At 42.7% G+C, this 23,578-nt stretch overlaps 1 protein-coding gene across 1 annotated transcript; it reads right to left on the reverse strand.

Moving 5' to 3' along the window:
- Positions 1-6,352: 6,352 nt before the first annotated feature.
- LOC100834390 (amino acid transporter AVT1I) lies at positions 6,353-9,225 on the reverse strand. Its single transcript, XM_003564002.4, has 3 exons — positions 8,104-9,225; positions 7,354-7,961; positions 6,353-7,084 (listed from the first exon to the last, which is right to left on the reverse strand). Exons 1-3 carry the CDS (start codon positions 8,177-8,179, stop codon positions 6,569-6,571), a joined length of 1,200 nt encoding a protein of 399 aa, XP_003564050.1. The 5' UTR covers positions 8,180-9,225; the 3' UTR covers positions 6,353-6,568.
- Positions 9,226-23,578: the final 14,353 nt, after the last annotated feature.

A 23,578-nucleotide genomic window follows, 5' to 3' on the forward strand; every position in this document is an offset into this window, starting at 1 on the left:
GGCTGACGGGAAGATTGTGCACGATTTGGGCAGTTATGCTCATCAAGGCGCACGCTCGGTTACTGCGCGGCGTGCCGCCGAGAATCCTGCGAGATCCAGAGGATAAGTGTTCGCGTGGGAACTGAAGTTCTATCCTTAAAGGCTCTGTCGGCTTTACTGTCCGACGCGACAACACGCACGCATCAAAAAGCACGGTGGCAGTAACTCAAGCGTTATCCTTCCGTTGGTGGCGGTTATGTCGGCAGAAGTAAGTTTTTAATTGTCGGTCATGGAGAAGAAAGAATCTCGGCTAAGGGCTGGATAAGAACGCCAACCCGGAGTCCCGGAATGAATTGATCTCGGCTAGGAGGACCTGGGGTTGTCTTGGCATCCCTCTCGGCTGGACCCAAGTAGGTGTTAGTGGTCTATCTATGGGAAACTGTCGCTACCCGACATCCTTCTATGCCGGACCACAACAGCTTCGGGGACTAGTGTCGAGGGGATGACCTCGGGTAGGGTCATGGCGACATAACTCTAGCCGAGATAACGGAGGCAAACCCGGCATAGCAACGTATGCCGGCATCATAAAGTTAAACTAACGCTAAGAAGGCATCCCGGGCGTATGCCGGCATAGTTTTCTTATCTTGTAAGTTTGCAGGATAAGGACGGGCCCCTTGACCTCGGTGGTGCCGAGATCCTTCAACGGTCTTATCCTGACCACGCGGTGCAAAGTAAAGCAGCGTCATCATCATCTCAGAAAAGCAGTCAGCGTCTGCGTACCGGTGTCAGGTGACCACGCTAGAGAAGCACCGAAAGGGAATCTATGACGGAAGCCGGCAGAGGATAGCTGTACCCGTTGCAGGCTGGCAGGGAAAAGTCAAGTTGTCTTGTCCCCTGCGGTACTGCCTGGAGGGAACCGAGCCGCGTGCCCGCGGGGCCCAAGGAAGGTGACGTTAGATTCGGCCCGCATGTCAGTGTAACATGCCTGGCCCATAAATAGAGCACTACACCTCCCCGGAGAGAAGATCGAGCACTTAGACATTTTAGGGTTTCCCCTTCTTCTTCTTCTTCCTCAAGAATACAGCTCAAGGAGCGCCATTGTAGAGCTTGCCTATCTCGACGAATTCAACAAAGCAGGAGTAGGAGTCTTACCTCGACAAGAGGGCTCCGAACCTGGGTAAATCTGTGTGTTCTTGTGTGAATCGTGCGTGTTCTTCTTCACGTCCTCATTCCTCCGGTTCCTCCTTCGTCCATCGGCCCCAAGTTAAACTATCATATGACATCTGTCATGACACCAGCACGACACTTTTTTTCAAAAAAAAAAATGTTTGTCTTCCGTTAAGAGAGAAGAGGCATCTGGGCCTTTCAAAAAAAAAAGAAGAGGCATCTGTGAGCCAAATGTTTTTTCTCCCTCTCTCTTTTTTTTTTGAGAATCTCTCTTTTTTTGTGCGTACATGTTAGAAAAACGGATTTAAGCCCAAGGGAATAGATCCTCGATTTGTATTGATTAGGCCCAATACAATAGAATTGTCCAAGCACCAGCAGGCTCATGTGAACTCTCGACAAAACCGCTCCGGATCGTGTGGATGCTGGTCTCCCTCTCGACGAGTACTCCCCTCTCGACAGGTGCTCGTCTCCCCTTGATCGGTCTGTATTGATTAGGCCCAATACAATAGAATTGCCCCAGCTCCAGCAGGCCCATGTGAACTCTCGGCAGGTGCTCGTCTCCGGATCGTATGGATGACTTGTCCTGTTCTTCCTCTCGTCGCCTGGCACCTGTTCTCCGTACAACAAGGGGGCTGTCCGTCACAAGAAAAAAAGAAGATCAACAGGGGCCTGTCTATTATTCCATTCGTCCCATGTTAAATGACGAAATATTACATGTATTTAAATATTTTTTGATATAAATATATTCATATTTGAATAAATTTGAATCACTTAATATGTGATGGAAAAATTATATTACTCCGTACCGAGACTTGGACGGGAATCAATGAAGTGCGCAACTATTTTTAGTTTTTATTAATAATGGTTTTGGTCATTTTGAACATGCAATTTTTTGGATCAGCGATCATACTGAGCTAAGGGCCAGTTCTTTGGGATTCTAAAAAGACTTCTAGGTCCAAAGCACCTGAAATCGAAAAGGACTCCACTCCAACCGATTTCTATGATCAATCCAACCCTCAAAATCCGTCTACGAGAAAACGCTAGTCCAGGACAGCTTCCCGGTTCTGAAAAATTCCACCTTTCTTCGCCCACGGAGATGTAGCTAATTACGACGAGATTACCACCCGTACCGATTCAATCGATCTTTTTTTCTCCCGAACCCGACCCTGCGACCCGTCGCATCTGCATCTCTCCCTTCGCCTACCTCCATCCGTCGGGGCCAGCCACCTCCATCCGCCGGGGTCAGCCACCCTCCTCTCGCCGGGAGGCCCGCCACCTTCCTCCGCCGGAGATTCCCTCGCTCCTCCGCCGCCCTGCAGGTTCGCCGCCCCCGCCGTGTGGGCCGCCAGAAACAACCGCTGCCGCCGCGTGGGTCTCCAAGCCCAACAGTCGCGGCCGTCATGGGCGCTCTGGCCGCGTGCGGCTCGCTCAAGGCGCTGGAGCAAGGGAGGTGGCTGCATGCGCTCGTTGCCGGGAGGGGGCAGGTGGACGGCGTCGTGGCCACGGCACTCATCGACATGTACGGCAAGTGCGGGAGCCTTGACGCAGCGACGCAGGTCTTCAGTTGCAGGCGCTGCCCCGTGGTTGGTCTTCATTCAGTCGCAGGGGAAGCGCAATTTCTGACGAACAAATTTCAAGCCAGCAAGCTCAAACGATGGAAGCTAAAAAAACTGGAATTAGGTTTCTCAATAGCTTCTCCCCACCGTGATTTATGTGGGCAGAGAAGTTAAAGCTGTTACTGAAGAAACCGAAGCTAAAAAGAACTAGCCCGGAGACACCTAACCAACCTAACGTTTAGCTTGACTGGTGTGTCTTTACATAACTAGATCTTCTGATTTTTTCTATTATGGTACCGAAAAATAACACCTATCACTTTTAAAGAAATAAAATGTTAAAGTTTTCAAAAGTTAAGAAATTTTTTCACACATACCTATAGATTTTTACTACACCCTACTACAATCCATCGAGCAAAATTATTATGTGTGAACTAGGGTTTCGGTTTCCAGAGGATACTTTAATGGTTTTTTCTTAAATCTTTGAAATCAAGTCACGAATAAACCCGTGACCCCCTCCCCCATTGCATGACATAGTTTCGTGTGTCCCCCATTAGAAGAGATAGTTTCGTGTCATATGGATACATTTGCAGAATCACATAGGTGCAATAACTTGGTGTGGACTACGTAAAAAATAAATACAAATATTGGCTATTATTGTGGATGCACTATTCATTCAATATTCACTATTATAGTTTTTCTTATATATCACACAAATGAACATATACACACACACACACCTACAAGCTAAACAGGAACCGGTTCCTGTTTAACTAAATAGGGAACGAAGCGAACCCCCACGCCTGCACGAGTGAACTTCCGCTTATGCGGATGTGAACTTTCCCTCGCTGCACTATATTCTGCACGCGCACGCAGTACGGGTGATCTGTGCAGACGGTAATTTGAAATCTACTCTTAAACCGTACGGAATTAGCAAAAACGTTATATACGAAAAAGGTGCGCCTAGTTCATAGCTTTCCAACACCGTATTACTTGCATCATTCCGACAAGCGGTTCAAACACAATCGTAAAAATACTGTCCGTCCATTTTAGATTGATCCGATTTCGGTATTTTTGAAATTATTCCTAAACCGTGGAGAATTTGGAAAAACATTACATATGAAAAAGCTGAGAATTTTCAGTAGCTTTCCAACGGTATATCGTTTGTGCAAATCTGAAAAAGTTTGAGAAACGCGAAGAAAAATCAGTACATCTTACGCGGCAACACGGCGTGCATGTTCTGAACTTCCATTGATACACGAGTGAACTTCCATTTTATAGACCGTGAACTTCATGACGGTCTCTGAACCTCCGTCGGCTGTAATATTTTGTCCGCGCTAGAGAAGGAGGAGGTGTCCGGACGTAAATGTACTGAACTTTTCTAAATACAAGTGTGAACTTCTTATTTTATAGACCGTGAACTTCCCTAGTACAAAAATTTTGGCGAGGAAGTTTTGCAAATCCAGATTAACAAGGCTACTACACCCCTATTTTTGCAGCGTGCCAGCTAGTGAACTTCCCAAATAAAACTTGCGAATTCCCATGAAACTAACAGTGAACTTCTCAGTCTAAACAAACGAAACTTCCATGAAAGGGCATCTGAACTTCTCAGTCTAAACAAGTGAACTCCCATGAAAACTAGCTGGTGAACTTCTCAGTCTGTACGAGCGAACTCCCATGATAGGGCATCTGAACTTCTGTACAAGTAAACTCTCATGAAAATTACCTAGTGAACTTCTCAATCTGCATACGTGAACTTCCCTAAAAGCCAATGTGAACTTCCCAGCGTACCACGCCTATAACTGTGGTCTACGGGCGTGAACGTTCTGAACTTATATCGACCACACGAGTGAACTTCCGTTTTATAAACTGTGAACTTCCTGACAGTCTCTGAAGCTCCGCCGACTGTAATTTTTGCCCGTGTTAGAGAACAAGGAGGTCAACGGGCGTGAACGTTCTGAACTTCCATCGATGCACGAGTGAACTTCCGTTTTATAGACTGTGAACTTCCCGGCGGTCTCTGAACCTCCGCCGCTTATATCTTCCTCGTTTATACCATGTGAACTTCCTGACGGTTTCGAACAGCGGACGATAATTCGAAATCTGCTCTTAAACCATAAGGAATTAGCAAAACCTTTATACACGAAAAAGTTGCGCCTAGTTCATAGCTTTCCAACGCCGTATCATTTGCATCATTACAACATTTGCTTCAAAATATATCGTAGAAATACCGTCCGCTGGTTTTTGTTTGGTCGTAATCCGGCGGACGATAATTTGCAAACTTCTCTTAAACCGTTAAGAATTAGCAAAAACATTATATACGAAAAAGGTGCGCCTGGTTCATAGCTTTCCAACGCCGTATTACTTGCATCATCCCGACAAGCGGTTCAAACACAATCGTAAAAATATTGTCCGTCCTTTTTAGATTGCATCATTCGCTCGCTTGGCCGCACCGACAGGAAGGAGGTGGGCGGCGCGTGGCGGCCGCCGCGGGCTCCCTCGCATTGGCCTCTGCCGCCGCTCGCTCGCCCGTGTCGGGTTGGGAAGAAGGTGGTTGGGATCGGGGTGGTCTGTTTCTCGGGATTGGGAGTGGTCGGGTCGGGGATGCTCTAAACAGGGGAATAGTTCCTGTTTAAGTTAAACAGGAACTCTTAAGGTAGGTTACGGTTTAGTGCTGCCCTATATATATATTTGTGTGTGTGTACAAAACAGGTATGCATGACAATTTATAGGTATATACAAAAGTTTTTTGGCACTTAAAATATGACTTTTGAATATTTTAAAACATCAATTAAGCTAGGGCTGAGAATTCACACTCATCACTTACGTTAGAGGATCTGTGCCGACACCATATCCAGATACCGATGGAAGTCACAGGTACTGTTTATTTCAACTTGAATGTATAGACATTACATCAGGGCGGAGGCAGGAAAATGATACGGGGAGGATCAGAATAAAATGATGATTTATTAGGGAGGGCTAAATCATAAGAATATGAAGCTCATATGATGAAATTGCAAAGAATATAGAAGGACTTACAGCTCGTTTGCACCCATCATTTGGGCATAGAATTGTAGAATTCATTTTGAATTTCAAAAAACAACTTGTTTGGTTGGCACGGAATTAACCACAGGAATTCAATCTCAAATTCCATGAAATCACAGTATAACTAGCCTCAATTTTTCTCTAAAAGCCATCATTTTTTTAGAATTGTCTCTCACTCTTCAATTCCATGTGGTAGACAAACATGATTTTTCAACCCGGAATTCAAATTCAACCAAATGAAATCCTGTCAAAAATTGAATTTCATTTCGTTTTGATCAAATGAAATGAATTCTTGGTTGCCAAACGAGCTATAAGTAGAAATTCGAAATCATAAGGGAGCCACGGCCGCCTCTGCCACTGCATTACATAGTACACGAACGTGCATCTTCTGGCAAAATTATAATAACAATATGAAAATATACGAATGCGTATCAGTATGCTTGTTTGTCATGGGCTGAGTGCTTGTCTTGAAGAAGAGAGCAGACTTTGAATCTTTGACCTGAAAATTACGACCTGGATGCAGACCTGAATATGATGTCCTCTTACCCAAAAAAGAGAGGCATGCAGGAACTCTGCTGAACAATCAATAGTAAGAAACAACCCCAGAGTAGACATGTGAATAATGTTTATAAACATAATAGATGCAACCAGTTTCTTTGGAAGAAGTAAGTCTCCGTATCACAAGATATTAGGCATTTTTCTTATCCAGCCTTTTCGTAGCCTGAAAATGCCTATCTATATCCTGCCAAAATACAAGTACAGAGAACAGATATAACTTTACCATAGTCAGCTCCACATATGATTCGTCCACATCATACAGTTTTTCATAAGCTTTGAACAATCTGTTTCAGGGAACTGCAAGTGCCAACGACCACAACTCCTACACCAACTACGATAATACCCAGGCAAACCACCTGCTCGAACCCCAGCTTTCTGCAGGTTCTGGATCTGATCTTCAGGTAGCAAGCACATGGCAGCAACATCGTGGCAGTGCCGCTCAGGAATGAGCCCGTGAGGGCAACAGCGTAGGCGAAGAATGGCACAGAAAGCGCCACGATGGTTGTGCTGACGACCAACGCAGTCCTAATGGTAACGCTGACAGCCTTGTTCTTGCCAACATGAAGGCTGTCCTCGATCGCTTCTGCTATTGGAGTCACCAGTAACGCGAACTTGGTGAACGGGTTGATCAGGGTAGTGTATATGGCGATGCTGGAGCTCCAATTCCTTGTCGGAAGGTTCAGGGTGACTTGGGACCTCAGCGATTTGCCAAACATCAAGTACCCAACGACGCCCATCAGCCCATAGCCAAGAGTGCAGACGATGAAGCACGAGAGCAACACCTGAAATCGTAAAAGGAGAAGAAGGCGCGGTGATGTCACTAGCTAGGACTCTGCAACTTTATGTAATCGGAAAGTTTGACAGGATTCCAGTTCCCAGAATAGGAGTTAACATTTTTGTATGTGCAACATATATTTTATCCGATCAGTTAAAAAGGTTATATTTTGCTTTGACTAAGAACATGTAAAGCAAAAGAGAACCATAATAGTTGGGCATACAAATTCTTGGTCAAACAAACACAATAGATCAGTGAAAGAACTGCTTTACTTACTGTTGGGAACTTTTTTCTGTCACTCATTCCTGTGTATATCATGGGGAAAACGGCATGGCCACTGAAACAGAAGGAATATAAGCTCATAGCAGTTGGAATACCAGCCCAGTTCAAAAGCACGCCTTTCTCGTGGAAACCAACACCATCAAATGCTCCTACCCATGTAACAGAGGCGATGAGAACGATTGAAGCAAAGATTCCTCCAAGAGAGACATACGCTAGCGCATTCAAGCTCCGAAACCATGTTGTCGGCAAAACCAACAGGCTGAAAATCAGAACAAACCCTTGCTTGCCTCCAATCTTGAGTCCAGCAACATGGAAGTTGACACTTGGAAATAATTTATCCAAGTTGTCGCCTTCTAATATCATGAAATCAATTGCCACAAGGTACAGCTCCAGGTACATGAATATTGCTACGATGATTTTTCCTTTCCGTCCAAAAGCCAGCTCGCCTATATCAGGATAGGTCTTAACAAGTGAGCTTGAATTTATACACCTTTGTAAGAGAATCCCAGTGTAGAAGCAGATAATTGCTATAGTTGTGAAGATAAGTAAGCTCAACCACCCCCCTTGAGATAATGCATAAGGAATGGATAATATTCCAACCCCTGCAAAATAGCAAGTTAATATATACCGCAAGTTAGCAGCTAGGTTGAGGAGGAAATATGGAGCGGTACGAGTAAGTAAATACATATAACATGGCTTCTCCAATCTCATGCTTGAGCAAGACAGGGACAGAATCGAAGAAACCTGAGAGAGCATTAACTCCATTGAAGCAAGTTTTGAAGAAACCTGTCCCAGACTTCGAAGGAGCACTAGTGTCCATCACAAACTCCTAGTGCTATTGGACTATACTATGTGCATTGCCTTGCCTTTTAAAGAGAAGGGTGCAGGTGCAAGAGGTTGGCATTAGCAGGGCACTGCTTGTGTAAATTGAGTAGATGTCCATTTATTCAAAAGAAGGGAAAAGGAAATATATAAAAAAAACACTTAGTGGAGTTGCAAGGGCAGCAAAGTGGATTCGTGATGGATATTGAGTTTCTCGATAGCAGATATGTACCATACACTGGCGATCTAAATAAATGCTCCCAGAAGTTAAGGAGGGAAAGACGCCCATCCAAAATGCATGTAGGGGCCATGCAAAAAGCAGGGAAACGAGTCAAACGAGTGAAATAGCTCCATCTTCTAATATTCTTGAATTGCTTTGGTGCAAATGAGTAACTAGGATATGCATAGATTCAAACTTTTTGAACATCTCTTTTTGTGCTGTCGTTTGCCCTTTTCCTTGGACAAGGCTATATAGTCTGTTGACACTTTATACAACCGAAATATTTTTTTGAAAGGTAGGCTATTAAGTTATTCTTTGTTAATTGCACACATGAAATTGGTGTGGTATCATGATGCAGAAAGAATATTCTGCATTTCTTACCACCATGTTTTAGTGTATATCCATGAAAAGAACAGAGGTAAGTTAGATAGCTAGGAAGTCAAAACTAGATTCATTATTAAGAGTGAGAATATATATTTAGCCAGCAGCCAAGAAACATCCTAGAGTGATACACTAACCTAGCAAATAATGTGAATAAACCAGCAGAACTAGATGAGTATCCAGGATTAACATTAAGTCGTTAACCATAAAACTGACTTGATGCCTTTTCAAGATTAGCTCACATCCTGCATGCAGTGCACTTTACGCCCAGCCCAGTCACATTTTAAGATGTGACGGAACATACGTCAAGCAGACGACTTTCTGTTAATTACATGTCATAGTGGGATGTAGACAGTAAAGGGGTCCACAAATTTAGCATCCAACAGCAACAGAATTGAAAAAAAGAATCATTTTCTTAAAGTTTTTTTCTTTCTAGAATACATTTTCTTAAAGGTTAGACTTGATGAGAATTGTACCTGATTACTGATTGTCTGATCAGAGAATTTTGATCCCAAATGACCTTCCAATGCAGAAAGAACAATAACCCTCTTAAGTGGTAATTGTGTAAAAATAATATTTCAATGAGAAGAAAGAGAATGATGACAGAAGACAAAATATGTGGCCAGAACCTGCTACTCTTGAAAATCATGACACATCCCACTATGTGATGTCTCCATTCTAGTGATAAAAAATGTTGCACAGAATAAATATGGAACCGACACAACCATAAAGCTCTCTGCTACCATGTTGCTCTAGTAAATACATAAAAGATGACCATTATACTAAATTGTGACTATTCTATATCTGGTGGGATCGTATTAAATAATAAGTACCAAAATGATAATAACATATTTTTCTGCAAACAGAAGAACTTCACTATCTGCAGAATGGTTCCATTATTTAGATCAAAGCAGATGACAAAAGAACCACTTTATGAGAGTAGTATATAAGCCACATGGGTGTGCACTTGAAAGGTGCTAGGCCAAGTATATAAAGCAGATTATGTGAAAGATTCCAAACGTAAGCACTTGAAAAAATCATTCTATTTTACTTCTTTAACAATGATAAATATAATTTGTGTGCCAAAAGTAAAGTACTGCAGGGTTTACTTAAACAATCCTATGAAGTCCTGCGTAAATGGAGGCATTCTCATTTGTGAATTTTTTTCATAAAAATTGATTATACAATGATTCTAAAGTTCCATAAAAAATGATGATACAATGATTCCAAAATTCCAACAGAAAGTCATACATGCAGCACAAATTACACAAAAAGGTTGTGCAAAACTGCTAATTTCAGTATCAAATTTGTCCCGGGTATAAAGAATTCAAGATGCAAGAAAGATAAATTGACAGTCTTCACATATATATGCAGATTGCAAGTCTGCCTTTGTCTTTTCGGATTCTTTATGTCAGGATGAATTTGACACCAAAAATAGGCAATTTTTCAAGTATCAAACTATAAATGTACACGCAAAGGATGTATCGTATTAATGTATCGAGGGTTCAGAGTTCCTTCTTAGAAATGAAACTTGGAGCCTCAGCAAACCCATAATATGATTCAAGTTTTACAATGCTAGGTTTGAAATTGATTCGGTCTGAAGCACTTCAGTGAGGTAGCACAAAAGATGTCATTGTGGTATCCCTTGTGGTATCCTCTAGAGTCTTGTCTACCCATTAAAGTTACTTCAAGTGGTCCACCCTATATCCTGATAAATCTAAAAGAAAGCACAAATACAATCTCCACAGCCACAAGTGTTAGTTGCGTACTCTTACACCTGTCAGCTTATCAATTTGATCATACATAAAAGCTAAAGCACGCATTTCAATGCATGAAAGCAAACATATAAGTTATGTGTTAAAGAAGTGTACTCAGACGAAATAGCACAAGACATGAAATAAAACATTTTCAATTTCATAAAATGAATGCATGCTAACAGGATAACCAAAAAATAAAAGAGTAATGAAAGCAAGCAAAAGTTGATGGAGGCTGCAGCAGCAAGTGATCATGATTAGGTATTCTTTAATGGGAAAGTTACCAGACAGGTAGTAGAAGATGCTTAGTGAAAAGCAGTAGAATCTTAACTTTTTCTCAAAGCTAAGTCACTTTTTTTGTTTTTTGTTTTTCTTACATTTCTAATATTCAGGGCATGCACAGAGTGCTGGAACTTCACAGGAGTCTTGCAGGAAACAAATATCTCCTGCAATAATCCGGCAAAATATCTTCATGGTGCAGGATATTATGTTTGGGCACAACGGAGCATCAGAACGAATACTATTTCAAGATCTTCTGAATTGATTCAATTAAACAGTTTGGTCTGGTTCTTTCTGTGGGAAAATGGTGGTGGTGGTGTCAAATACAATATGGCCTTCAAGAGTTGAATAAGACCCTCGCCAAAATGCATAGGATGAATCTGACATGCCAACAGAAGAAACTAGTGAAGCCACAACTTTACCTTCCTACCTCCCAAGTTATTGTCCCTCCTTTTTCTGACGGACAGGTGCAGCATCGAACAATGCAAAGCAAATCACCATTCTATTACCCAAATTCGAACAAGATCGGCAATTTAACTTGAAAGGAGAAGTTCAGATTTATCCTGGTTATGGGAGACCCAGGAAAGTCCCAACATAGTTCAAAGGAAAACTCAAAATTATAGTGACGAGAAGTATGAACGCGCACCTACTCAGCAAGCACTGCCTGTTCTTCTCAGAATTTAGATCCGTCAGAATCCCTGCGTCTAATTATGCCGCATAACCAGTGCACCGCACGCGCACCCACACATTGTGCATCACCACTATAAATTAAGAAAAGAGTTGTGCTCGCACAGGATACACCTACCTTTCTGATGATGCGGCCGGCCAGTGAACTGAATACTTCAGTTACCTTCCAATTGCCGCCCAGCAGTTCCGGCTCTGCATCGCTTCCCATGTGCCCGCGCCTGGAAAATAATACCCCACCGGACGGACGATGAACGCGCGGCGCGGCGCCATCGACCAAGCAGCACCAGCGGCGGCCTCCCGCTCAAACCTAAAAAACGCACAAGCGAAAACCGTCAGTCTCTCAGAGACTAAATCCCCGGTTCAAAAAAACATAAAAAAGAGACAGGGGCTCTTTTGTTTGAGCTCACAAATGCCATGCCAAAAATATGGGTTGAGGTTTTACTTGCCCGTGGCGTCCTGTTACCTGTGACAAAGTCAACGTAACGAAAAAATCGCTACGTAAAGAGTTGCGCCAAGACCAACTTGAGGAAAACAATAGCATATACAAAAGAAACCTACACCTGAGGACGGTGTCTTATTACAAGGACACTCAAAGTGTCTCCAAGTCTTATTACGGCAAGAGATTGCTGGTCAATCGAGTACCCAACACGGTCTGGAGTGACAGAAGGAGAGCTCTCAAGCACAAGTGGGGTGAGGGCCATACCCGAGTGGGTGTAGTCCCTCAACGCGGCAGTCAAGTCGCGGTTCTCCCGCTCAAGGCGGAAGCAACGCTGCTGTACGCTATCAAGCAGGCTCAACAGCTCCTGTAGTGAACTCTGAGGTGAAGGTGGCCGTCTGTAGGGTGTAGGTGGACGCGACACGGCTCGAGAGGAAGAACCTCTAAACACTCTAGGTGGAGCTGAGAAGTCTGAAGTACTGGGTGGAACGGGTACAGAGGAGGAAGAGCACTCGGAGGTGGTGGCGCTGGTGGTACGAACGTGGGGACAAGTGGTGAAAGTGGAGGCAACACGGAGGTGGACACGAGCTGCGGGGGCACGAAGGTGGGCGGGGAAGCTGTATATGTACTCCCTGACTCCTCTAGGTGGTGAGGCCACTCTCCCACGCCAATCCGAGCTAGTGAAGCATGGTACGCATGGAAGATGTGCAAAGCAGCGTTTCGTGTCGCTCCCTGAAGTGCTGACACGAAGTTGTAACGTGCAACACTGTAGGTCGACGGAACAACACCTACAAGTCTCCCTCAGGGGGAAGGTGCAAGTGACTAAGTACGCAACGTCACAAGGGTCTTGAACCACGGTGTAGTACGGTTCAAAGCGAATACACAGAATGTAAAGGAGCTGAACCAAGAAGCGAGCAAAAACCCCGTACTTAAAACCCGTACCCGTCACTGTACTCTTCATCCTGCATCGGTTAGATAAGAATTCAATTAATTATTCAATACATTTACTCCAAGACAGTAAGCAAGCAAGTAAGCGATATATTGACTCTAGGTAGTAAGCGATCAATACCATGCAGTACAATATACTCTAAGTAGCACAAATCTATTCAATCATGCATGCTTGTTCAATTTATTTGTTTGCCACACGTTCTGGTCCAGCACTAATATATAGTCCTTATTTTATTTACTAGTTACTTTGGTCAGGTCAGTAGGTACCCTTGCTACAGAACAGACGCCGGAAATAGATAGATAATTTTTTTTTAAATAAAATAAAATAAGAATAGACAAATTAGTTCAAGATGAGAAGACTTTAGTTATTTAGATGAGAAGGGAATTATTCTTCCTTAAGGCTCCAACAGTCTCTAGCTAAGTACACGTATGTTTCCTCAAGCAGCGTCTGATACCAACTTTTCTGTGACGTCCCGTTATCTCTGACAAAGTCAGCATAACGAAAGAATCACCACATAAAGTGTTGCGTCAAGATCAACTTGAGGAAAACAGTAGCATGTACAATAGGAACCTTCACCGTTCGCAGACGGTGTCTTATTACAAGGACACTCAAAATGTATCAAGTCTTATTACGGCAAGAGATGCTTCTCATCTAGACATTATTAGGCCATCTTGTACTACCCTCCTGGTGGAACTACGCAACATCATCTTCGCCAGCGGCATCCTCATACTCATACTCCACTTCAGCATATTCAGTTTCATAGTAAGGACCGGACTCATCATAAGTACCGGCCTCTACCTCTTCGGGGCTCAGCAAGATCATTGGTTCTAAAATCAACATAAGAAGCAAGGCTGAGTACGTATGAAAATACTTATTTCATACGTACTCTGCAAGTCGCCAGAAAGCATTATGCATGAGTTAACCTTGACGACCATCAAGCCGTCGGTCCAAAAATAATTATATCCGAAAATAAGCTATTTTTAGTATTTTGTTGAAAATGAAAAATCTACTGGCGGTAGATCGACGTGTGATCTTACATCCCGTGTTAGAGGAAAACCCACACGACCCACTTCCAAACCCGGAAGCTAGGAGTGGTATCACATTTGACTCTGATCTGAGGTGTACTACTTTACCCATACCATCACTTGGTCAATTCTCATCGGTGCACTAATCGTTGGCACGTGACTAGACCAAGGAACCAGAACCAAAACCGGCCCGTACACTACCTCTGCTTCGCCGCCTTGCCTTACGTAGGCCTGCGGGTCGAGACCCCTGACCGGTAGGTCCCGCCCTAGGGTGTCTGCACCTACCCGAATACAGTCACCTTCTCATCTGGGCAGAGGCAGCTACTTGGCGTGGTTCGGCTCAGCCTGTCCCATTCCATGTCTATGGTCAGTACGGTCTTCGCCGCTTTTGAAGTAAGCGCCAGTTGGTTTGTCCTTATATGATATTCCTATGCAGGAGAGCCCTGATTTTCCGTCAACCCTATCCTGGTTGCTCTACTACCTGAGCTCCCTAAACGCTGAATATACTCTAGCCGTAACCCTGTCCGGGCTGGCATATCTAGTACTGACCAAACTAATGGATCTTCCTAATCCACATAAAAATTCTTAATATTTATAAAACTTATTTTTGAGTGACATGCAAGAATTTTGAAATCCGACAAATTTCATAAAAACATTTTCGAAAACATGTTCAAAGGATGCGACTTGCCTGGTAGCGTTCCGGTCAGCTCGGAAACACCGTCCGGGTGTCCTACTTGTCCGGAGTTAACTCCTAATATTTAATTCATAACATACTTAAAACTTTCCTAAACAGAACTGTAACAAGTAAAATAAAGCAAGACAAACATAAACATGCATTTATAACAAATTTTCTAAGCTACTTACACGTAGTCTCTCTAGTATATGAGTGTCGATGTGTGCTACTATGTCAGACTAAAGACCAACGAAGCACAAAATGCTCCGGAGCACTGTCCAGCTATCGCTAGTAGTACTCCTCCCTCTCCCTTCTCTCCTTTCTCTCGGCCTCTCTCCCTTTTCTCCTTTCTCTCTCTCGAGCAAGCTCAGCACCACGCCGCCGCCTGGATCTCCCTGATCCGGCCATGCCCGGCCAAGCTGAGACCAGCCCTAGACTCCTCTCTCCCTCCTCTTCTAGATCCCCAAACTAATTTCTACAAAACGCCACCAACTCACCCCGAGAGTGCAACCCTAGTCTTTGGGGCTGCCATGGCCGCGTCCGTCAACCTCGGCTCCGGCGAGGACTACCTCGCCGTCTCCTTGCTACCATGGCGTTCCTCCCCCTACTAGTCGTCTAGACGCGGAGCTACAACATCTACAAGAAAAGGCAACGACTTCAAGGCGTCGTCGCCGGCGACGGCGAGGCTGGGGTCACACTTCCTCCTCCCCAGCTCGCCGGCGTTGGGACCGGTGGTCCGGCGTGCGCGGCCTACTGCTAAGTGCTCCAAGAAAAGTTAAGTCCCTCTCTCTCTCTCTCTGACAACAAGTTTTAGTGTTTTAGGGAAACAAGTCCTAGTGTTGTGCATGTGGAGATGAGATTCAGATGACTAAATGATTTGTGTGAACAAATTAAATAAGATGGTGATTACTAGCAGGTAGTTGTGTTCTACTCCCTATTAGCAAAATGAAAATACTTTCACAAAGCATATATATGGGTTCTAGATTAGCTTTATAAAGTACTGACTAAACATGTATTTTACTCTACTGTAATCGTACAAGCAAAACAATCATGCAAAGAGTAGCAAAACTTCTATAATCACTACATCTACTTTCGGTACCTGTCCACCCCTTTTTGCAGAGGAAAAGCTCGTGGAGGAAGAAGAACAGCTATGTTTGGGAGCTCAGTTTTTTCTCAGTATTTCTAAAATACTACGGTTTCTAGATTTACTGTGGTTTTATAAACCAGTGTGGTGTTTGGTTATCTAAAAAATACTGCAGTTTAATACCATGGTATCCCTAAAACTGTGGTATTTCCTCTGTATAAAATAAAGAGATCCGGACCTCTTTATTTTTTACCAAGCACGGACAAGAAAAACTGAGCACCGGAGATCCATGCGCGACTGCCGTTGGATGTCGCCGCCGCGCCGACGCTGCAGATTGATGCGCGGTCATGGCTGGAGGTTGCTGCCGCTGGAGATCAATGCGCGGCCGTGGCTGGAGGTCTCGGCCGCCGCAGATCCGCGTGCCACCGCTGCAGGGGGACGCGCGCTGCCGCTGGAGGTCGCCGCCCCGGCACCCCTGCTGCAGATCCCCATGCCGCCGCCTGCTGCCGGTCGCCGCTCCGCCCCCTGCAGCCCTGCTGCGCACCGCCTCCGCTGCTGGCCTCCGCCCTCGCTGCCGGTAGCCGCTGGCGCCTGCTGCTGGCCGCCGCGCTGCCCACCGCTGCGGGTTGCCGTGCCGCTGCCGCCCTCTGCCAGTCGCGGCGCCGCCCCTCGCTGCAGGTCGCCGTGCCACTGCCGCTGGTTGCCGCGCACTGCCGCCACAGGTCATGCGAACAGAGCTAGGATATGCGGTAAAACATAGCACTTGCCAAACGCTACATGTGGTTTTGTTAAAACTGAGAAAAACTGGTATTGCTAGAAACTACAGTATTCTCTACGCAGGGTAAATAATATTGTAGTTTTGCAATACCACAGTTTGAAAAAAACTTTGTGTCCAAACAGAGGTGAAAAGTGGTGGGTCGGTGGAAAAAGCAACAGTAAAAGAAGAAATTTGCTATTTATAGTGTTAGTGTACTGTGTAGTGCGGTGACAGGTGGTGTGCGGTGATGTTGCATGTCCTCCACGTGCTAGCTTCTGGTGACAAATGGCACACAGCAAGTGACAATTGGCAAGCATGCAGCTGGGCCCACCTAGGGGTTTCTTAAATGTTAAGAATTTGCTCAAGGGCTGAGTTGTAGAACTTCAATGACCTGTTTGTAATTTTCGAAATATTAATTTGTAGTAAAGGACTTTGTATTATTTTTGTGATATATGATGATTAGGCTATATAATTTAGGTGCTTGAAACCTGGGGTTTCACACCATGAATTGGCCAACTTTGACAAAAAAAATGAACCGTAACGAGATATTGACTTGCCAAAAAATTGGTTTGATCCAAACAATAACAATTCTTGGTCAATGACCAAAAAATTGGTTTGGCAAAGTTTGGCCACCATCCAAACATACCCTAGACCCCGGAGGTTTAATGGTAAATCTTCGTCCATGCACATACTCCATCCGTCCACAAGTGTACGTTTGACTTTAAAATTTGTACATAAAATAGTGTACTTTTCTCTTTTCAAAGAACTTTAGACTAAGAAAAATCGTTTTCCTCTCGTTACATGGAAATCAAACCAAATAACATTTCTCTATGCACTTAACTCATTAGAGTTGGGAGAATTAAAAATGAGAGAGCTAGTGGTTGGTACCTTTCCAATGCATTTTCTATCTCATTTCTTCTTCTTTTTTGAAATTTTCACATGTACACTTATTTGTGTACTTATTTGTGGACGGAGAGACTATTTGAACATAGCACTAAAACTGCACCTATAGATTTACACCATTCTTGTCTTTATCATAATAAATGCTTTGCCAAAATTAAGTTTTTTTCCATCTTTATTTTGCGATCTACTCCCTCTGATCCTAAATTGTTATCGAAATATTACATGTATCTAGACGCATTTTAAGAATAGATACATTCATATTTTGACAAATTTGAGTCAAGAATTTAGGATCAGAGGGAGTAATAATTTGAGTTTCAACTTTTCGTATTATTCATTCAACGCCATCACGCATCGTTTATTCGTCTCCATGAAAAGAAACAACTCGCTCATTAGGTATGACTTGCACAAGTTATCCGTACTCAAGATCCTTGTTTCTGTTGACCGCATGGCTTACATAAATTACCCCGTCAAGCCTCTATTGTCTTGGCTAAGGTTCAATATGACATTGCTGAACTTATTTCATAATCTGTTGTGTGAAAATACATAGGAAAGCACTGAAAAATTGGTTAGCCAAACAGAAAAATAGGTAAAACTAGTTAAAAAGCTGGATTATCATAATTCACCCCAATGCCAACTCAACTTAAGTCTCTTGTATGGCAACACCACACGTCCTGAATCGCTTATAGCAGTGAAAACAACTGACCATATCCATATCTGACCAATGATGAGTGTCATGCCTCCAGGCTCCATCAGACCCTCACGTGCCGAGTGAAATCCTCCTAGGACTCTACCTTCACCTTCAACACCACTCGATAATAGATGTACACCCCACATTCGCGCTCGTCAAATTGAGATATCTCTCTATCCATGTTTGCGCAGATACTATTCCCAATCCACAACACACCATGCCATGTTAAAATCTACACATTGGGGGTGTCTACCACGTGTTGCCACACCAACTAGACTCAAGCATTGTCATTATCACACTCACTGTTTAGAGAAAACATCACGCTCATATGTCATCAACATCGATATCATCATTGTCTCTGTTCCAACTGACCTTGCGTACTTTCTTTATCGCATAATATATGTATGTGTGCATCAGTCCATGCAGAGGCTGAAAATTGCTCTTGTGATCGCGTAATATCACCTGGTCAAAAAAAAAATTGGTCTGTCAAACGCGAGAGAATTTGTCTTGTTGGGAATACTAGAGGTTCTAGTCCGAAAGACACGCTGAAGACTCTTGAGGCCTTATTATGCGTACTTGGCCTCTGGGCCTCATGCACCTCCTATCGCTTAATTTGCATCTCCTGGCTCACCAACGCACACTGTAGCTTCCACATACACCAGTCACCCATCGGCCTCATGCAAGTGCTACCATACCAACTGTTAGATGGATGTGTGGTTGCACGGGAGATTTGGTGGCACATCTTGAAGGGTTGGAGAAAAGAAGCCTGGCTTGCTAGTGCTACGGACAATATCACTAATTGGTGTCCTCCATTCCTTTGGTCGGCAAGGACAAAGTCCAGATGGCCACCTCTTCAGCGCTCATTTTCTAGTCTATCTGGAAGGCACACAATAGAGCTGTCTTTGATGGAGAATCAGTTAACAAAGGAACTATTATCAACATCATTGCATTGGAAGCAAACAGTGGTGCCAAGATGGATTGATTAGTGGTCTAGAGTTTGGTTGTTTACCCGGTTGTGTGGAGTGGAGAGACAATGGGCAGAGTAATGTAAACCCAGCCTTCTAAGGCTTGTAGCTGCTTTGCAACATTCTTCTCTAATACAAGATGATACACCAGCTTTGGTGTATTCTAGCAAAAAATGTCATCAAGCATAAAGCTTGTGTACAACTTGGGCCATCATTTGAATGGTGGTCTCAGCAAAACTAATTAAACATCACATTGATAGTGCATCCCTAATACCAATTCACTGAATACAATCTCTGTGCATCCTCCCTAAGGAAGTACCATAGAGAAGGATTCCTTTAGTAAATAGTTTAGGAGCTTGGCAATTAAATTGGCTTAATAGTAAGGCTAAACAATCATCCATCAGAAGGAGCACAGGAAAGAATGAAAAGAAGATTAACATCTAATTTTACAGGCACTCAGAGTGGCCTCACAACAAATGGATCAAGCATAAGCATGACCTAACACAGGTGTATACCACATTTGAATTACATACATCACATAAGACACCGAAAGCGGCTTGGGACACATTGGCAAAGATGTTCTTAAGGAAGAAAGAGGCGAGACTTCAGCTCCTAGAAAATGAGCTCGCAGGTGAGTATTTTACAAAGGTGAAAAATATTTGTCGTGAGATATCTCAACTTGCGCCAGATGAGAAAGTGAGCAAGGCTCGAATGAGGAGAATCATCATCCATGGTCTTAGACCCGAATAAAATGGGTTTATGGCTGCGGTGATGGGATGGCCTACTCAACCTTCGATAGTGAGTTGGAAAATTTATTGGCTAATCAAGAGGAGCTGGCCAAACAGATGGGCAGTATCCCCTTGAAAGAAAGAGATGAATAGAAGGCGCTCCTCACCTATAGGAAGAAGAATCCACTAAAGAACCTTGCAATAGTGAAGGAAAAGTGGACAAGAGATGAGAGGTGGTGCCCAAGGAAGAGCAGCTATTCAAGGGGAGCTCCAAGAAGAAAAGAAGATCGATGGGAGCTGATATATGAAAGGAGAAAAAAAGATGAGTGCTTTACTTGTGGCAATAGTGGTCATCTTGCTAGAGATTGTTGGAGTCCAAAGAAGCAATCGGGAAAGAAGTGGTAACTAGTGAGTACTTCACAAAGGTGAAAAATATTTGTCATGAGATATCTCAACTTGCGCCGAATCAGAATTTCATGGAAGAAGTGGCAACTAGTGATTACTTTACAAAGGTAAAGACCTTACTGAAGGGGAGCATCCATCAACCCATGCTGTGGCTCTAGAAGAATCTAAAGAGGAAGAGAATGAGGATGAAGAGGAATGGGATGCTGAAGTTGGCTTCTCCACTGAGGATCTAGAAGAATCTAGAGAAGAGAATAATAATGATAATGAGAAGAATTGGATGCAGAAGGTGGCTTCTCCAACGAGGTGAGAAATATAGAGCCTATAACTAACCTCCAAGTAATCGGATATGACAGTAATGGAGACTTGGAGGATAGTGAGGATAAGCCAAAGGAACAAGAGCTTATATATTATGTGTACGAGAAGCCACACGAGGGGTCTGAGTATAACGAAGATAGTGATGGAGCATTAATCATGAAAGATGATCCATGAAAGTAATGGAGAACAAATGTATGGATCAACCTAGAGTCAAGGAGCCCCAGCGGAGTCAACTGGAGGTCAAGAAACATGAAGTGTGCGGGACAAAGCCACCAGATTCCAGGTATGTCGATGCTTATCTTTCCCGAGTATCTTCATCCAATGTAATAGAAAAAGTCCAAGTTTGGAGAAGGACAAAGAAGAAGGTTGAGCCGCAAAAATGCAATGAGGTTAAGAACTACCCAATGCATGAAGAAAAGAAGAAAGTTCGGAACGGAAGAGCTCAGAAGATCCAAGGATATCATTGAAGAGATATTTTGGCGGTCAAGTATGCATTGAAGGGAATTGTTGAGAAATAGCAATGCCTATTTAAGAATATTCCAGAATACTTTAGATAATTGGAGAGTATTGAGAATTAGCTATGCATATTCGAGAAGATTCTAAAATACCTTAGATTATTGGAGGAGAAGATATTTACAATGAGCCTTCTAGTGTCATTAGAGGATTGGAATGTTCTACAAGGCTGGAGAGGTTAGTTAAAGAAGGTTGCTATTTATCATGGAAGGTCGTAGGGTAAGTTTCAAGAACGAGTGAGAATTACCTAGAACCAATATACATGTAGAGTATTCTAGAAAATTGTAGTGGGATGTTTAGGATGTACCACATGACGAAACTTAGTGAAACATCTTGACATGAATTCCGGAGCACCAAATCGACGGGCGAAACAAGCATGCTATCTAGCACACACCAGAGTCACCGTGTTGTGAAATAAATCCATCCACATTAAACTTCTATTAGAGAGGCACACAATTGATCAAGTAAAGTTGGATTGCTAGCCCAGGTTGCATGGAGACCATGTATGTGGCATGTCTGCATATGCAGAGAAATCAACTCACATGATTAAACGGCCACTATAGGAGCCCTATTTTTATTGCTTGCCATGTGAAGTGCTTCTTTGGATTGTAGGATTTTAAAAGCACAGGACTAGAAATTACACAAGATTAAGATACTACGTAAGTTGAATTCCTACAGGATTTCAAATTAAAAGAATTATGTAAAATGTGCCTTTTGGATATTGCACATGAAGTAAACACAGAAATTTCACACAATATAGTAGAGAGAGATAGAGTACAAGTGCATTAGACTTTTCAAAGGAAAAATAAAATGAGATTTAGAATTGTGTTGGTACTCTTTTGTAATCAAGGATATGGCAATAGATTTTGTAGGAATTTGTGAAATCAACCTTATTGTTCAATGGTTCATTGGGGAAAAAAATCTATGAATGGGAAGGCTACTACTCCCTCCTAAATACTTGTCGTGGTTTTAGTGATCAAACTCAAAATCAATATTTTCGCTCTCGAAATGACGTAGGTTATAGACTCCATCCTTCTTCCCATTTGCAATTGAGAAAGTGTAAGCACCATTATTAGAATTTGAGTATAGTATCTCTTTCAAACCAGTGATCGCACCCACCAGAATATCAGTATGGCATTTGAACCCCATATCCTTCATCTTTTGCAAGAAGTGATGAGTTTGTTGCACTAAAACCACGACAAGTATTTAGGAACCCTCCAATCGATATTAATTGTCTCAAATTTGCCAAAATATGGATGTATCTATGCTGACAAGCGTTTAGATACATGTAATATTTCGACAATTCATATGGATCGGAGGGAGTATTAGTCAAGACTTTTGATTGCATTGGTTGTGCATAAATTCAACTAGATGATTCCCCACGCGTTGCTGCGGAAACTCAAAACATTTTTTTACGAAGAATGAAGTTTGAACAAAAAAAAAATGAGCATAAGACATAAATCATGATAAATATCATAAATTTGGTATGATAATATGTGATTGGAAAAAGCCAAGCCAGGCAGAAAATGCATTGTCTCTACATGAGGTAAAAGGACACTCTCATTGTACAGTGAGTAAACAGAACATAAATGAAGAAGATTACAATAGATATAATTTGAAAGTACCCGTTCAAAGTACTCGGTGCAGCAGTAAGAAAACTGTTGAAATTCAGCATTGCACAAAGCCTAGATTTTGTAAAGATGAAAGTTCCATATATTAGAACAACAGAAACTACATATGTCATATGTGTACAACACAAAACCATCAATTACATACAACCTCAACAAACGTCCAAGATACAAAGAGTTTGACATACATGACTCCATTTGAATATTTGGCATAAACTTAATTATTTAGCAATCTACACAGGACTCCATTTGAATATTTGGCATAAACTTAATTATTAGGTGTTGAGGAGAGAACAAAGCATGACAAAAAATGTAATAAAGGATTAACAAAAGGAGATCCAAAATTGTAAACGGGGGCAAAAGAAGATTCTGCTTCTACGTCTCAAAATTCGACACTGCACATGCTTCTCTCTTGTTGAATGAGCAACCTGCTCAATCGTAGAATATGTATGAGATGACAAAAAAATGGTAACACCACAATGCAAGTAGCATCACTGGCCAAAAGGAAGGACTTCATCCTAATGTATATATTAAAAATAAATTCAAACTTGAGCCAGATAGAACTGTAGAAGCACCAAATGGAGGTGAACTGGATCCAATTAAAGGAGTTGATGATATATATTCCGGATGATCGATCAACACACAGTTTAGATGAGTGACTCCATGTACACAGGTGAGAGGATACTGTAGAACACCCCGCAGAGCCATAACCTGATGAGATATATACAGTGAGAGGCAAAACAACTCAATTCAATTAAGGAAATACATGGGTGGAGAAATTTGTGTGAGACTACCAAGCATATAACAATAAACTCCAATTAAGGTGTTGCGTCAAATTTCTGGTGCAAAAATCCTTTGAAGCAACTTAACCTCAGATGTATTAGCTCAAATCAGTTACTTCTTATACAATAAATATGCATCTGACATGGAACTAATATTATAGAAAAATATGAAGAGCATTGAGATGCTCATCATGTGATTCATTTCCTGCACTCTAAAAGGCAGTC

This window comes from Brachypodium distachyon, chromosome 1 (genome assembly GCF_000005505.3).
Source record: "Brachypodium distachyon strain Bd21 chromosome 1, Brachypodium_distachyon_v3.0, whole genome shotgun sequence".
NCBI classification, from domain to species: domain Eukaryota; kingdom Viridiplantae; phylum Streptophyta; class Magnoliopsida; order Poales; family Poaceae; genus Brachypodium; species Brachypodium distachyon.

Coding starts and splice junctions, on each gene's coding strand:
- LOC100834390 (XM_003564002.4), bottom strand. CDS start 8,179: ATGGACACTAGTGCTCCTTCGAAGTCTGGGACAGGTTTCTTCAAAACT. Junction 7,962..8,103: donor TGGAGTTAATGCTCTCTCAG/GTTTCTTCGATT, acceptor GCTATTTTGCAG/GGGTTGGAATATTATCCATT. Junction 7,085..7,353: donor ACAGAAAAAAGTTCCCAACA/GTAAGTAAAGCA, acceptor TTACGATTTCAG/GTGTTGCTCTCGTGCTTCAT.